The 12,466-nt window shown below is 39.4% G+C and overlaps 1 protein-coding gene across 2 annotated transcripts in view; it reads left to right on the top strand.

Annotated features, from left to right (window-relative positions):
- Positions 1-12,466, top strand: part of VPS41 (VPS41 subunit of HOPS complex) — a 170,888-nt gene that overhangs the window by 60,673 nt on the left and 97,749 nt on the right. For both annotated transcript variants that reach the window (XM_008703510.2, XM_008703509.2), the window contains exon 5: positions 9,554-9,628. In XM_008703510.2, coding sequence (XP_008701732.1) covers positions 9,554-9,628 — 75 coding nt within the window. The remainder of the gene's footprint in view (positions 1-9,553; positions 9,629-12,466) is intronic.

The raw sequence follows: 12,466 nt of genomic DNA, 5'->3' as shown, positions 1-12,466 counted from the left end.
GAGCCCCTGGGCACCCCTCTTACTGTTCTTGTGTAAAATAGGCAATACATATATTTTTAAAAAGATTTATTTATTTGTCTTAGAGTGAGAGCACTGGGGGAAGGGGGGGGAGTAGTAGGAGGGGGCAGAGGGAGAGAGAGAGAGAATCTTAAGCAGACTCCACACTGAGTGTGGAGCCTAAGGCAGGGCCAGTCTCGAGAACAAGATCATTGCCTGAGATCACTGAGATCACTACCTGAGCCAAAATCAGAAGTCCAACACTTAACCGACTGTGCCATCTAGGTACCCCAGACAATACATATTTTAAAGATTATTGATACACATTGCCAAATGATCCTTAGGACAGTTTCTCCAAATTTGAATTTCCACCAATAGGGTACGAGGAATGTCTGTTTTGGGGCTTTTTTGCCAAAACTAGATATTTATTTATTTATTTTGCTCCTAGAAAAAATTTTTTAAATTTTTTATGATGTTATGGTGACTAACATAACAAAACTACATATTTAAACAATCTTTGCCAATCTTGTATTTATATGTATTTATTATGAAGGTTGACTCATTTTTATTTACCTATAATTTGTACTCTTTCTTTTGGGAGTTGACTGTTTACTTGGTTTGATTTACATGAGTAAAAAGTCCAGATATTTGCAAAAGCTAAAGAAGAATTTCAAGTGTACAATAAGCTGTAAAGTTTTTGCAGTGTACATGACAAGAGGTAAATATCCCTAATCTTTAACTGACCTCTCATGAGTCAGTTTTTAAATTATGGGCATCCGGGTAGCTGAACAGTTTCTTCCTCTAGATTGAGTCACGCTTAGAACTTACAGTTTAAGGTTGTAATTTTTACTGATGTATTAACTAGATTTTCTCTGCAGTTCTATTTGATGTGACTTATGAAATATAAAATATTTGTATTTCCACATTAAAACAGGGAAAGGAAGGCAGTAGTAAATCAACATGTGCTAAATACCTTATCTTCTAATTGAGTCCGTGTGTGTGGTTGCACTGATTTGGAGTGAGTCCGTGTGTACGGTTGCACTGATTTGGAGTGAGTCCGTGTGTATGGTTGCACTGATTTGGAGTGAGTCCGTGTGTACGGTTGCACTGATTTGGAGTGAGTCCGTGTGTACGGTTGCACTGATTTGGAGTGAGTCCGTGTGTACGGTTGCACTGATTTGGAGTGAGTCCGTGTGTACGGTTGCACTGATTTGGAGTGAGTCCGTGTGTACGGTTGCACTGATTTGGAGTGAGTCCGTGTGTACGGTTGCACTGATTTGGAGTGAGTCCGTGTGTACGGTTGCACTGATTTGGAGTGAGTCCGTGTGTACGGTTGCACTGATTTGGAGTGAGTCCGTGTGTACGGTTGCACTGATTTGGAGTGAGTCCGTGTGTACGGTTGCACTGATTTGGAGTGAGTCCGTGTGTGTGGTTGCACTGATTTGGAGTGAGTCCGTGTGTGTGGTTGCACTGATTTGGAGTGAGTCCGTGTGTATGGTTGCACTGATTTGGAGTGAGTCCGTGTGTGTGGTTGCACTGATTTGGAGTGAGTCCGTGTGTGTGGTTGCACTGATTTGGAGTGAGTCCGTGTGTATGGTTGCACTGATTTGGAGTGAGTCCGTGTGTATGGTTGCACTGATTTGGAGTGAGTCCGTGTGTATGGTTGCACTGATTTGGAGTGAGTCCGTGTGTGTGGTTGCACTGATTTGGAGTGAGTCCGTGTGTATGGTTGCACTGATTTGGAGTGAGTCCGTGTGTATGGTTGCACTGATTTGGAGTGAGTCCGTGTGTATGGTTGCACTGATTTGGAGTGAGTCCGTGTGTATGGTTGCACTGATTTGGAGTGAGTCCGTGTGTATGGTTGCACTGATTTGGAGTGAGTCCGTGTGTATGGTTGCACTGATTTGGAGTGAGTCCGTGTGTATGGTTGCACTGATTTGGAGTGAGTCCGTGTGTATGGTTGCACTGATTTGGAGTGAGTCCGTGTGTATGGTTGCACTGATTTGGAGTGAGTCCGTGTGTATGGTTGCACTGATTTGGAGTGAGTCCGTGTGTATGGTTGCACTGATTTGGAGTGAGTCCGTGTGTATGGTTGCACTGATTTGGAGTGAGTCCGTGTGTATGGTTGCACTGATTTGGAGTGAGTCCGTGTGTATGGTTGCACTGATTTGGAGTGAGTCCGTGTGTATGGTTGCACTGATTTGGAGTGAGTCCGTGTGTATGGTTGCACTGATTTGGAGTGAGTCCGTGTGTATGGTTGCACTGATTTGGAGTGAGTCCGTGTGTATGGTTGCACTGATTTGGAGTGAGTCCGTGTGTATGGTTGCACTGATTTGGAGTGAGTCCGTGTGTATGGTTGCACTGATTTGGAGTGAGTCCGTGTGTATGGTTGCACTGATTTGGAGTGAGTCCGTGTGTATGGTTGCACTGATTTGGAGTGAGTCCGTGTGTATGGTTGCACTGATTTGGAGTGAGTCCGTGTGTATGGTTGCACTGATTTGGAGTGAGTCCGTGTGTATGGTTGCACTGATTTGGAGTGAGTCCGTGTGTATGGTTGCACTGATTTGGAGTGAGTCCGTGTGTATGGTTGCACTGATTTGGAGTGAGTCCGTGTGTATGGTTGCACTGATTTGGAGTGAGTCCGTGTGTATGGTTGCACTGATTTGGAGTGAGTCCGTGTGTATGGTTGCACTGATTTGGAGTGAGTCCGTGTGTATGGTTGCACTGATTTGGAGTGAGTCCGTGTGTATGGTTGCACTGATTTGGAGTGAGTCCGTGTGTATGGTTGCACTGATTTGGAGTGAGTCCGTGTGTATGGTTGCACTGATTTGGAGTGAGTCCGTGTGTATGGTTGCACTGATTTGGAGTGAGTCCGTGTGTATGGTTGCACTGATTTGGAGTGAGTCCGTGTGTGTGGTTGCACTGATTTGGAGTGAGTCCGTGTGTATGGTTGCACTGATTTGGAGTGAGTCCGTGTGTGTGGTTGCACTGATTTGGAGTGAGTCCGTGTGTGTGGTTGCACTGATTTGGAGTGAGTCCGTGTGTGTGGTTGCACTGATTTGGAGTGAGTCCGTGTGTATGGTTGCACTGATTTGGAGTGAGACATAATTCAAGTATGATTTATAAAAATTTAAAGATAATCACTCATAGGATACAAACAGAATGAACAGCCTTTAAATTGTACCTAGATAAACAAAAGAATTTGAGTAATACAGCAAAAAAGTAGTAATGGAATGGAGAAACGTAATTCTAAAAAGTACAAAATACAAAAATAAAAGTAAAAAGTACAAAATATTGTTCCTAAAAGAAAAATAGCTTCAGCTTTCATATTTGAAATAAACATGAAGCATGTTGGCAATAAAAATGTGAGAAAAAGTTAGAGTTTAAGGCAAAAGAGCCTTAGCCAGCAGACCATATGTTATATTGATTACATTTAGAGGTAAAAGGAAACTTTTTCATACCTTTGATGTGTCCAATTATAGGGCATCTTATATCTAGACTAAAATTTATTTGAAGTTCAGGGAGAAATGGACAAAGCTGCAGTTGTAATGGGAAGTTCTTGAAACCTGTTTCTATCAGTCTTTGATAGATAAAGAAGAAAAAAGTAAAGGTATATAGAAATTAGATAATACAAATAACGTTAAAAATATGTTTATTCTGAACCAGAGAATATGTGTTAGTTTGAAGTGAATATCTTAGGTTTCAAAGAGCAATCAATTTTTAAAAAAATATTATATAAACCACATTTCTGGCCACAATTGTAGTTACACTAGAATTTTATTAATAACTAGATAAAGAACCAAATAATACTGTCACCATCCTTAGAAATGAAACAAAACAAAATAAAATGTTGCTTTTTTCAAAGAGGAAATGATTACTGCAACCACACGTAATTTTTTGGCCTCTAATTTATGGCCAGTTGGCATACTCAAAGGCAAATGCCAGACATTTGATTATTTTATGGCTAACACGTGGGCAGTGACTAATGTGCACTATATTAATGTCAGGAAGTTACATTAAGGTCAACAAAATTGTTCTAAGACAAAAAGGGAAAATTAATATACAATAAGTAGAAATTAATAAAATAGAAGAAAACATTAAAAATGACATTTTCATATTTGCAAATGTGAAATAGGAAAAATAATAGTACCTGCTTCCTAGAATTGCGGTGAGGAACAAATGGTACCTGTATAAAACTCTTAGAACCCCATGCCCAATAAGCCTCTAGGAAATGTTAACTCAGCTGTAGTAGTAGTAATATCATTAGTATTATTAAAGTATTAAAAGAAGAAAAAGTAAAGTAAAAACATTTTCATTTCTAAGACTATGAAATGCAGTATTTTCTGGGAAAATCAAGATGACCAGAACAGAATGAGAACATTTGAGTTGCTTGACAGTCATGGGGGAAAAAAACATGATATAAGAAATAAGCCACTGAAGGTATGGACCCCAGAGATTTTCATGGGCAAGTTCTTCTTAATTTTATTTTAAATTTTTAGTGTTTATTTTTATTGTGAAATACAACTTTCCAAACCACATAAAATATGCAGTGAAATAGTAGTTATCTGCCAACCGTCATGTAACTAGAATTCAGTTGAGAACAGATGGTGTGAAATCCCCCTCCACTCGCAGTTCCCTTAAAGGGACTCCACTGCACTGACCTTTATAATTGAAAATGCTTAGCTTTTCTTTTTCATTTTCTGCCCTCTCTGTGTGCCCCCTGTTCACTGTCATAGAATTTTGCCTTTTTTTTTGTGTTGTGTAAATGGAATCCTATTATACATACCAGGAAGGAGAAAAGGGTACTTACAGGCATTGCCACTCCCAGGATAAAATAAAGTGCAAGATCTCTAAGGGGAAAAGTATCAAATTTTATTTGGAGACATTAAAGAAGGTCTAATAAATGGAGTAATGCTCCAGCTTTACGGATTAGAAGAGTCAATGTTGTAGAGATATCAAAGGGAAAGCTTTTTAGCATTCCACCATTAAGTGAGAATGAAGACTTTTTCATCCCACCATGCCAAGAGTTTTTAACATGAGTTTGATCACTTTCTGCATCTATTGAGATGATCTTTGGATAGTCCTCATTTATTTTCTTAATGTAGAGAATTATATTAATTCTTTTCCCTATGTTATACTAGCCTTAGTATTTCTGGAATAAACTTGGGTTTTCTATATATGCTGACTTTATTAATATTTTCTTTAGGATGTTTCCATTTACGTCCATGACTGAGATTCACTTGTACTTTTTGTTTCTCATAATATCCTTGTTGAGCTTTGTTATTATAAGGTTATGCTGGCTTGCTAAAATGATTTGGGAAACATGCGCTTTCTATTCTGTTCTCTGGAAGAATTTGTGTGTGATTGGAATTTTTTATTCTCTGAACTGTCTCTCATGAATTTAATATTGTAGTGAGTTTGACCATGAATAAGATAAGTAAGTAAAACACATAGTAAGGTAGGTAGTGATAAGTGCTACAGGGAAAAATAAAGCAGTGAAGGAGTTGTGATGTTTGGTTGAACGTTGAAATTTCAGATCAGTGGCCAGAGAACATTCCCGAGAAGGTGACAACCAGTGAAGATTTGGCAGTAACACATTCTGGGCAAACAGGTGCAAAGGCTCTAAGGCAGGAAGACAGCAGGAAGGTCATCGTGGTGGAGGAGAGGGAACAAGGCCGAGCGTAGATGAGGGGAGAAGTTGGCAGGAGGGCTGGAACCAAACTGTTGAGGACTCTGAGGTCACAGTAAAAACTTCGGGTTTTATCCTGAGATGGGAGGCGATTGGAGGATTTTAAAGGAATGACATTATCTGATCAGCCTGTTAACGGTATCTTTCTGCTGGTTTTTTGAACAGACTTTTGGGAGGGTGACTGCAGAAGCAGATCCACTGGTTAAGAAGAGAATATTAGGATGATCCAGGCCAGAATGATGGTGGCTTGGATGGCAGCTCTAGGGCTGGTGAAAGTGGTCAAAGTCTGGATAAATTTGGTTTACGAGACGATAAGAATTGCTGACACGTGCACGGTAGAGTGTGAAAGAAAAACAGAAGTCAGGAATGGCTGCAAGGTTTTTTGCCCTGAGCAGCCAGAAGAATGTAGTCATCCTTAACTGGGATGGGGAAACATTAAGCAGGGCCCTTTCATAAGGGGGCATCAGGATCTTGGGTTGGGATATGCTTTAGTTGACATGCCTGGTAGGCATCCAAGTATATCTGTAAAATAGGCAGTTTTATATATCGGTCTGAAAGAGGGAGAGGCCCAGTCTAGAGAGAAAATTTACGAGTCAGTTCATGGCTTGGAAGAAAATGACGAAAGAAGCGAACATAGGCGTCAGAGAGAAGAGCAGCAAGGACTGAACCATGAAATACAGAAATTGGGAGATTGGGAGAATCCGGCCAGAGACCCAAGAGGGAAGCTGGAAATTTAGAAGGAAAAGCAGACAAGTATGGTGTCCTGGAAGCAACGAGGAGAGTGAATTATCAGCAGTTTTACATCCTCCTATTAGTTTAAGTTAGGCTTGAACACTGACCACTGTGTTTAGCAACATGAGGGTCATTTTGTCTTTCATTTCGGAGAAAAGCCGAGGAAAGTGTGGAGAACTATGGCTCGGTTTTGCCTTTTACCAGATAACGGAACATGCTGTGTATATTATAAGTAAGTCACTGATGAATTGACAAAGAGGCCACAATTGAAAATGCAGAAGGTTATCTGAATATACGTGAATGTTTATTATATGACAAACAGTTCTCTTCAGAAGAAGGATGGATTATTTAATAAATGGGGCTACCCCAACTGGATGTCCATTTGGGGAAAAAAATGAGTCCCAAAAGTATTAAAGACTTACACATTAGAAATAAAGCACTAGCCATCTTACAATTAAAAAAAAAAAAAAAGACCACATGCAATGTCTGGGTGAGGTATTGTACCAAGACGTCATACCCTAAAAATAAAAAGGAAATTGACAAGAAAACAACAAATACTTCGGTAGAAGAATGAGTAAGAGATGTCTGTGAACAAGCTCAGCTGCTTGAGCAAATTAATTGGCCAGCAGACTTAAGAAAAATACTTATGTTTATTAGTAGTCAGGGAAATCAATCAATGAATATTGATCTTTGGCAGGAAAAAAAGTAAAGAAAATTTCTATTACAGAGATGTGAGGGAAGGAGGTTTCTTAAACCTTGTAGATCTGCTTTTCCCTGTCACATTGCTGATGTGGTGGTAACAGCTTCTACTGGGGAAGGGAGACGTTGTCATGAGAAGTTTACCTAGCAACCAAGAAGGACTACGGTTCCAGACAGCTCTCAGAAACTCTTGAGGCCTCCTCCTCCTCTTCGTGAGGTGGTGCTTGCTTCCCCCTAAGACGGTGAGGACCAGCTCCGGTGTCTGCCGGCTCTTTGGAAATGATGCAGTATGACCTGGAGAGGACTGGCACAGTCCCAGAGTCCAAGAAAAAATCACATAAATTGTGACATGTATATGGGAAGGAAATGCACTTCTTACTGTATGTTGTTGTAAAGAAGGGCCTCGTAAAGAAGGACAGCATTCAGCGGCGGGGCTCAGTTTTGTAGGCCTGGAACGGTAGAACTTTGTGCAGTGAGGAAAATGTTCTGATTCATGTGGTGATACACTCAGTAGCTGCTGGTCACATGTGGTGGTTGAGCACTTGGCACACTTTGATTTTGTGTAGTTTTGATTCCATATAAATAGTCACATTCCGATGCTACCGTATTGGACAGGACAGGAAAGCTCAGCATCGCTAGGCTACATGCCCCTATTAAAATGCAGTTTGAGTTAGAGTATAACCAAATGCCAGTTAAGTTGCACTCGGGTATGTGGGGTTTATGTTTGCCAAGAGTAAATGGGTGTTAAAATGTTGTTTGATGAGCAAAATGATGAGCGTGAGGAAACTGGTCCCAGAGGATACTCAGTGAGGAAAGCATTTATCCAAAGAAGACTATGGGAGCTGAGCAGTCGGGCTTCTCAGCCAGGAGTCCAGACATGCTAGCCTCACTGCTCTCCCAGTTCAGCTTGTATTTTGTTTTGCATATTCTTTTGCCATCCATCACAACACTCCCTGTGCAGGATGCCTGTCCCCTGCTCTCTAGGCCGGATCCCTAGCTCTTTCTCTGTTGTGTTTGGTTTATTCCCCAGTAAAAGGGATCAAATATCTATCTACGCGGTCCTTTCCTCTTTTAACATTCTAGAAACCTTTTAAAATTTTACTTATTTATTTGAGAGAGCACGAGTGGGTGCAGAGGGAGAGGGAGAAGCAGACTCCCCACTGAGCAGGGAGCCAGACGCCGGGCTGGATCCCAGGACCCTGGGATCATGACCTGAGCTGAAGGCAGGCACTTAAACCAGTTGAGCCACCCAGGCACCTCAACATCCTAGGAACTTTTGAGGAGATAGGTTGCTTTTCATAGACTGCATTTCAGGAATGAATGTTGCTTGTGTGGTGATCAGCATGAGGAAGGGCTCTGGGGCCAGCTGTTTCATCCTGCGACTGAGGAATTTCTCTCGACAACGTCAGTCAGTGGGTAGCCTTCCGAGGTCTGGGAGTCTTGGTCTGCCCTAACCTTTGCTTACTAGCTCTGAGATACTTTCCACTGAGAAAGGAACATTCCGTTTTGTATTTTTCCATTTATTCTTATCAACAAGCCAAATTATCTTGAGGTTAGATACTTTAAAAAACTAATTTGCAGACTCCTGTCCTAACCGATGAGGGCTTTTCTTTCCATGCTGAGTTTGTTCTATCACGTTTTTGTAAAATAGCAGGAAACTGCCATTATTTAAGGAGGCAAAAAAGCTTGCCATTTTTTAATGTCGTCAACATTTACCAGTTTTGACTTCTATTGGAAAATCCACCTATATGAATGTTTTAGTAAGTAAACAGATGGCTACATAGAAAACAAGAAAGTTGTGAAAAATAGTAAAAGTCCCATTGTGTATTTATGCTTGGGAAAATATATCCAAAGTAGAATGCCTGATTTCAGTCTTGACAGATTTTAAGAATTTGAGATTACTCAAAAGAAGAGGGATAACAAATTAGTGGATATCAGCTAGACCCTGTGGATTTCTCCCCAGAAAGTACTAAGCATAAAATGTAAATACAAAGTTGATTTAGTGATTTGTGAGAGAAGAACGTACCAAACTAAAACAGTGAAAATTTTTCTTTACATCATGATTTTTTTTTTTTTTTTTTTTTTTGGCGTCTGTTATGTTCTTTTAATGGACTTGGTTGGGAAGGAATTTTAGGAATAGGGAGCAAACAGAATAAATAAAAAGGCATATAACCTGTAACAAAAATGGCATTTTAGCTGGTACTTGAAACATGTGCAATATGTAATTTCGGGAAATCTTAGGTTTCCGGGTTTGTTACATGTGTGAGAGTAAAGCTGTACTTTACCTTTTCATTTGCAGAAACTGAATATGTCTTAGACTCAACACATCTAAACTAACAGTTTGTCTCACTTAAATATTACAAAGAGCCAAGGCATTTGTTTGGGAATGTATAAATTTTCCTGAAGTTTTACATGTTTGTTTGCTTGTTTGAATAGAGTCCCGTGAAGATAAATCAGATTAGCCTGGACGAGAGTGGAGAGCACATGGGCGTGTGTTCAGAGGATGGCAAGGTATGGCAATGACGTGGGCACATGGGAAACACTGTGTGGCTCTGAGGCCTAGGATGGTCGCCAACTCCAGGGGCTGGGAAACGCTCTCTACTTGCTGTATACCTGCTTTAGGAGAACCTTGATTATTCTTTTTGGGTATTGGACTTGCTTCCAATTGCTCATAATTAAAGTAAAATATATGTCGCACAAATGTGCCTTAGGAAAAGTAATTACAAGAATGTCAATAATGTAACTAGTCTTAAGCTGATTAACAGCTGTGGCAGGGGGACGTGTCACCTTAATCATTACTGCCGTGCCACTTATACTTCAGTGACTAGTCTGCAGTTCCTGCAAGACAGTAGTTTAATGCCTTTCTGCCATAAATCCACAAAATTGGATTTTGTGGGCATGATTTCTGTGGGCCGGTGGTTTTCATTTTCGCACAAGTTATGAATGTTTCTCTTGAATTATAGAATCTTTTGATAAGCAATCATAGTTTATCAGAAGAATAAAGTGTCTTACAATGGCCACATTAAATAAATGTAAAATCAATATATGTACAGTTTTCTAAAAACCTGGCACCCACTTCCTCACGCGAGGACATAGATCATTTGTGTGGTGTATAACTAACAATTATCAGTACTTCTTGCTGATGTCGAGCTGTGACATTTAGTGGTTGTGGTGATTGATTTTCCACTTATAAGAATGTCTTTTTTGTTTTTCAGTCGATGGAAGTCTTTTCTAATGTTGGTTTGCAATGATAAAATTCTAATGCACAGTGTATTTAAGCTACTTTTCTAAAATAACAATTTGAGAAGAAAGTGCATTAAGGATCATTACATAATCTTATGTATTCCTAACTGAATAGAGCACATTTCCTAATCTAATTTTGTATTTTTACATGACCTAAATTCAATGGGTCATTAAGATGAGTAAATGAAAAACAATGTACTCCATGTAAAAGATTTATACCCATTTAATGTATGCACAAAAGAAAAATGAAGTCCTTTTGACACACAAGAATGTATTTTATATATCTAAGCTTAATGTTGTCCAAAAGGTCTTTTGAAATGGTAATTGGAACACTGTGCTTTCCAAAAATCACTGTCAAATTTTACAGTACTTTCTAAAATTCTGAGGTGAACCAGACCGTCAGAGAGGTGAGCAGGGAGTTGGTACGTATGGAAATTCAGAATTATCCAAACAATTGAAACCTGTTTGTATTTATGAATTTGTAAAAGAAGGTTATCTTTATTTTGTTTTCTTAAAGATAAGAAATTCCTTCTGGGCTGACAACCGATTTAGTTGAACTAAATTGTTGAAAGAGAATATTCATTTTTCAGATTGGAAAAGAATTTTTACTGAAATACTTCATCGAGGAATTTTCAAAGCTTTAAATGTTGAATAATTATTATTTGATGTGGCAAAGTGGGATATTTTAACTGGGTCTAGTGGATAGTGACCCTTAGATATCACCTGTACATTTCTTGGCAAATACATGTTTTCCAATTTAGGCAGATTTTTAACTGCTGTATTTTGGTGTAGACCGTGATACATTTAATCTAAGTGAAAGAAGTCAAGCAGAGAAAGACAGTTATCATATGGTTTCTCTCATCTATGGAACATAAGAAGTGGGAAGATCGGTAGGAGAAGAAAGGGATAAAGAAAGGGGGGGTAATCAGAAGGGGGAATGAAGCATGAGAGACTATGGACTCTGAGAAACAAACTGAGGGCTTCAGAGGGGAGGGGGTGGGGGAATGGGATAGGCTGGTGATGGGTAGTAAGGAGGGCACGTATTGCATGGTGCACTGGGTGTTATACGCAACTGATGAATCATCTAACTTCGCATCAAAAACCAGGGATGTACTGTATGGTGACTAACATAATATAATTAAAAAATATTATTATATAAATAATAAATACTTTTACTGAAAGAAAAATAAAGTAATTACACAAAGCTTTCTTAATAAAGTCTACTACAAAAAAATAAAAATAGCTTTCACATATGTTTTATTAGCATTGATAGAAGTGAAAATAAATATTTTGGTGCACATAATTTATATAAGCTAGCAGTATTGGGAAAATTGAGTAGCTGGTATAGAATGATCTGGCGAAGTGGTTAGTAATGATAAAAACATAAAGATTATTACAAAGATAAACTCCAGATATCTAGATCTAATGCATCTTTAAATAGCTGTTGTGATTTTTCTTTCTGTAGTGTATTAAGACCCCCTAGATAAAATATGTCACCTTCATACATAAACAGAATCAATTTAGTGTGGAGTTCAGGGTGGAGATATTTTCTCTTAAAATTTTGGAGATGTTGCTCCCTTTTGTCTGACCTTTATTTTTGTGGACGTGTCTGAGGCTAGCATACTTTTGTTCTTTCACAAAACCTTTTTAATTTTTTTTTTTGTCCTGCCTTGGAGCTTAGACTAATAATAATAACAACAATAAAACAACAATATACGGCCCTTGTAGTTCGGTTTGCTAAGTTATGTCTTGTTTGGGTCTATTTTCATTAATTTTGTCTGGAACACAGTTAAGTCCTTTTGATCCATATCCTGAAGTATTGTTTTCATTTCAGGAAAGTTTACTTCAGTTCTGATTTTGATTATTGCTTCAGTTCCATTTATTTTCATTTCTTCAAAGAAACCCAATAATACTTAGGCTGGAGGCAGTTACGGTGCAGAGGCTAAGCGCTGGCTCTGTATTCCGCCTGCCTGGGCGGGAGTTCCGCTCCCCTGTGTTAGGCTGGCCGCATGGCTGGGCCTCCGGTGCCTCTACTTCCTCCGCTGGGCAGTGGGCACGCTGGGGGGGCCTGCCTGGGAACGTTTCCAGGTGCGGGGGGGGGGGGGG

Source organism: Ursus maritimus, unplaced genomic scaffold (genome assembly GCF_017311325.1).
Source record: "Ursus maritimus isolate PB19 unplaced genomic scaffold, ASM1731132v1 scaffold_3, whole genome shotgun sequence".
In the NCBI taxonomy this organism is placed as follows: domain Eukaryota; kingdom Metazoa; phylum Chordata; class Mammalia; order Carnivora; family Ursidae; genus Ursus; species Ursus maritimus.
Note: the sequence above shows the minus strand (reverse complement) of the source record. Positions and strands in the feature narration are given on the sequence as shown.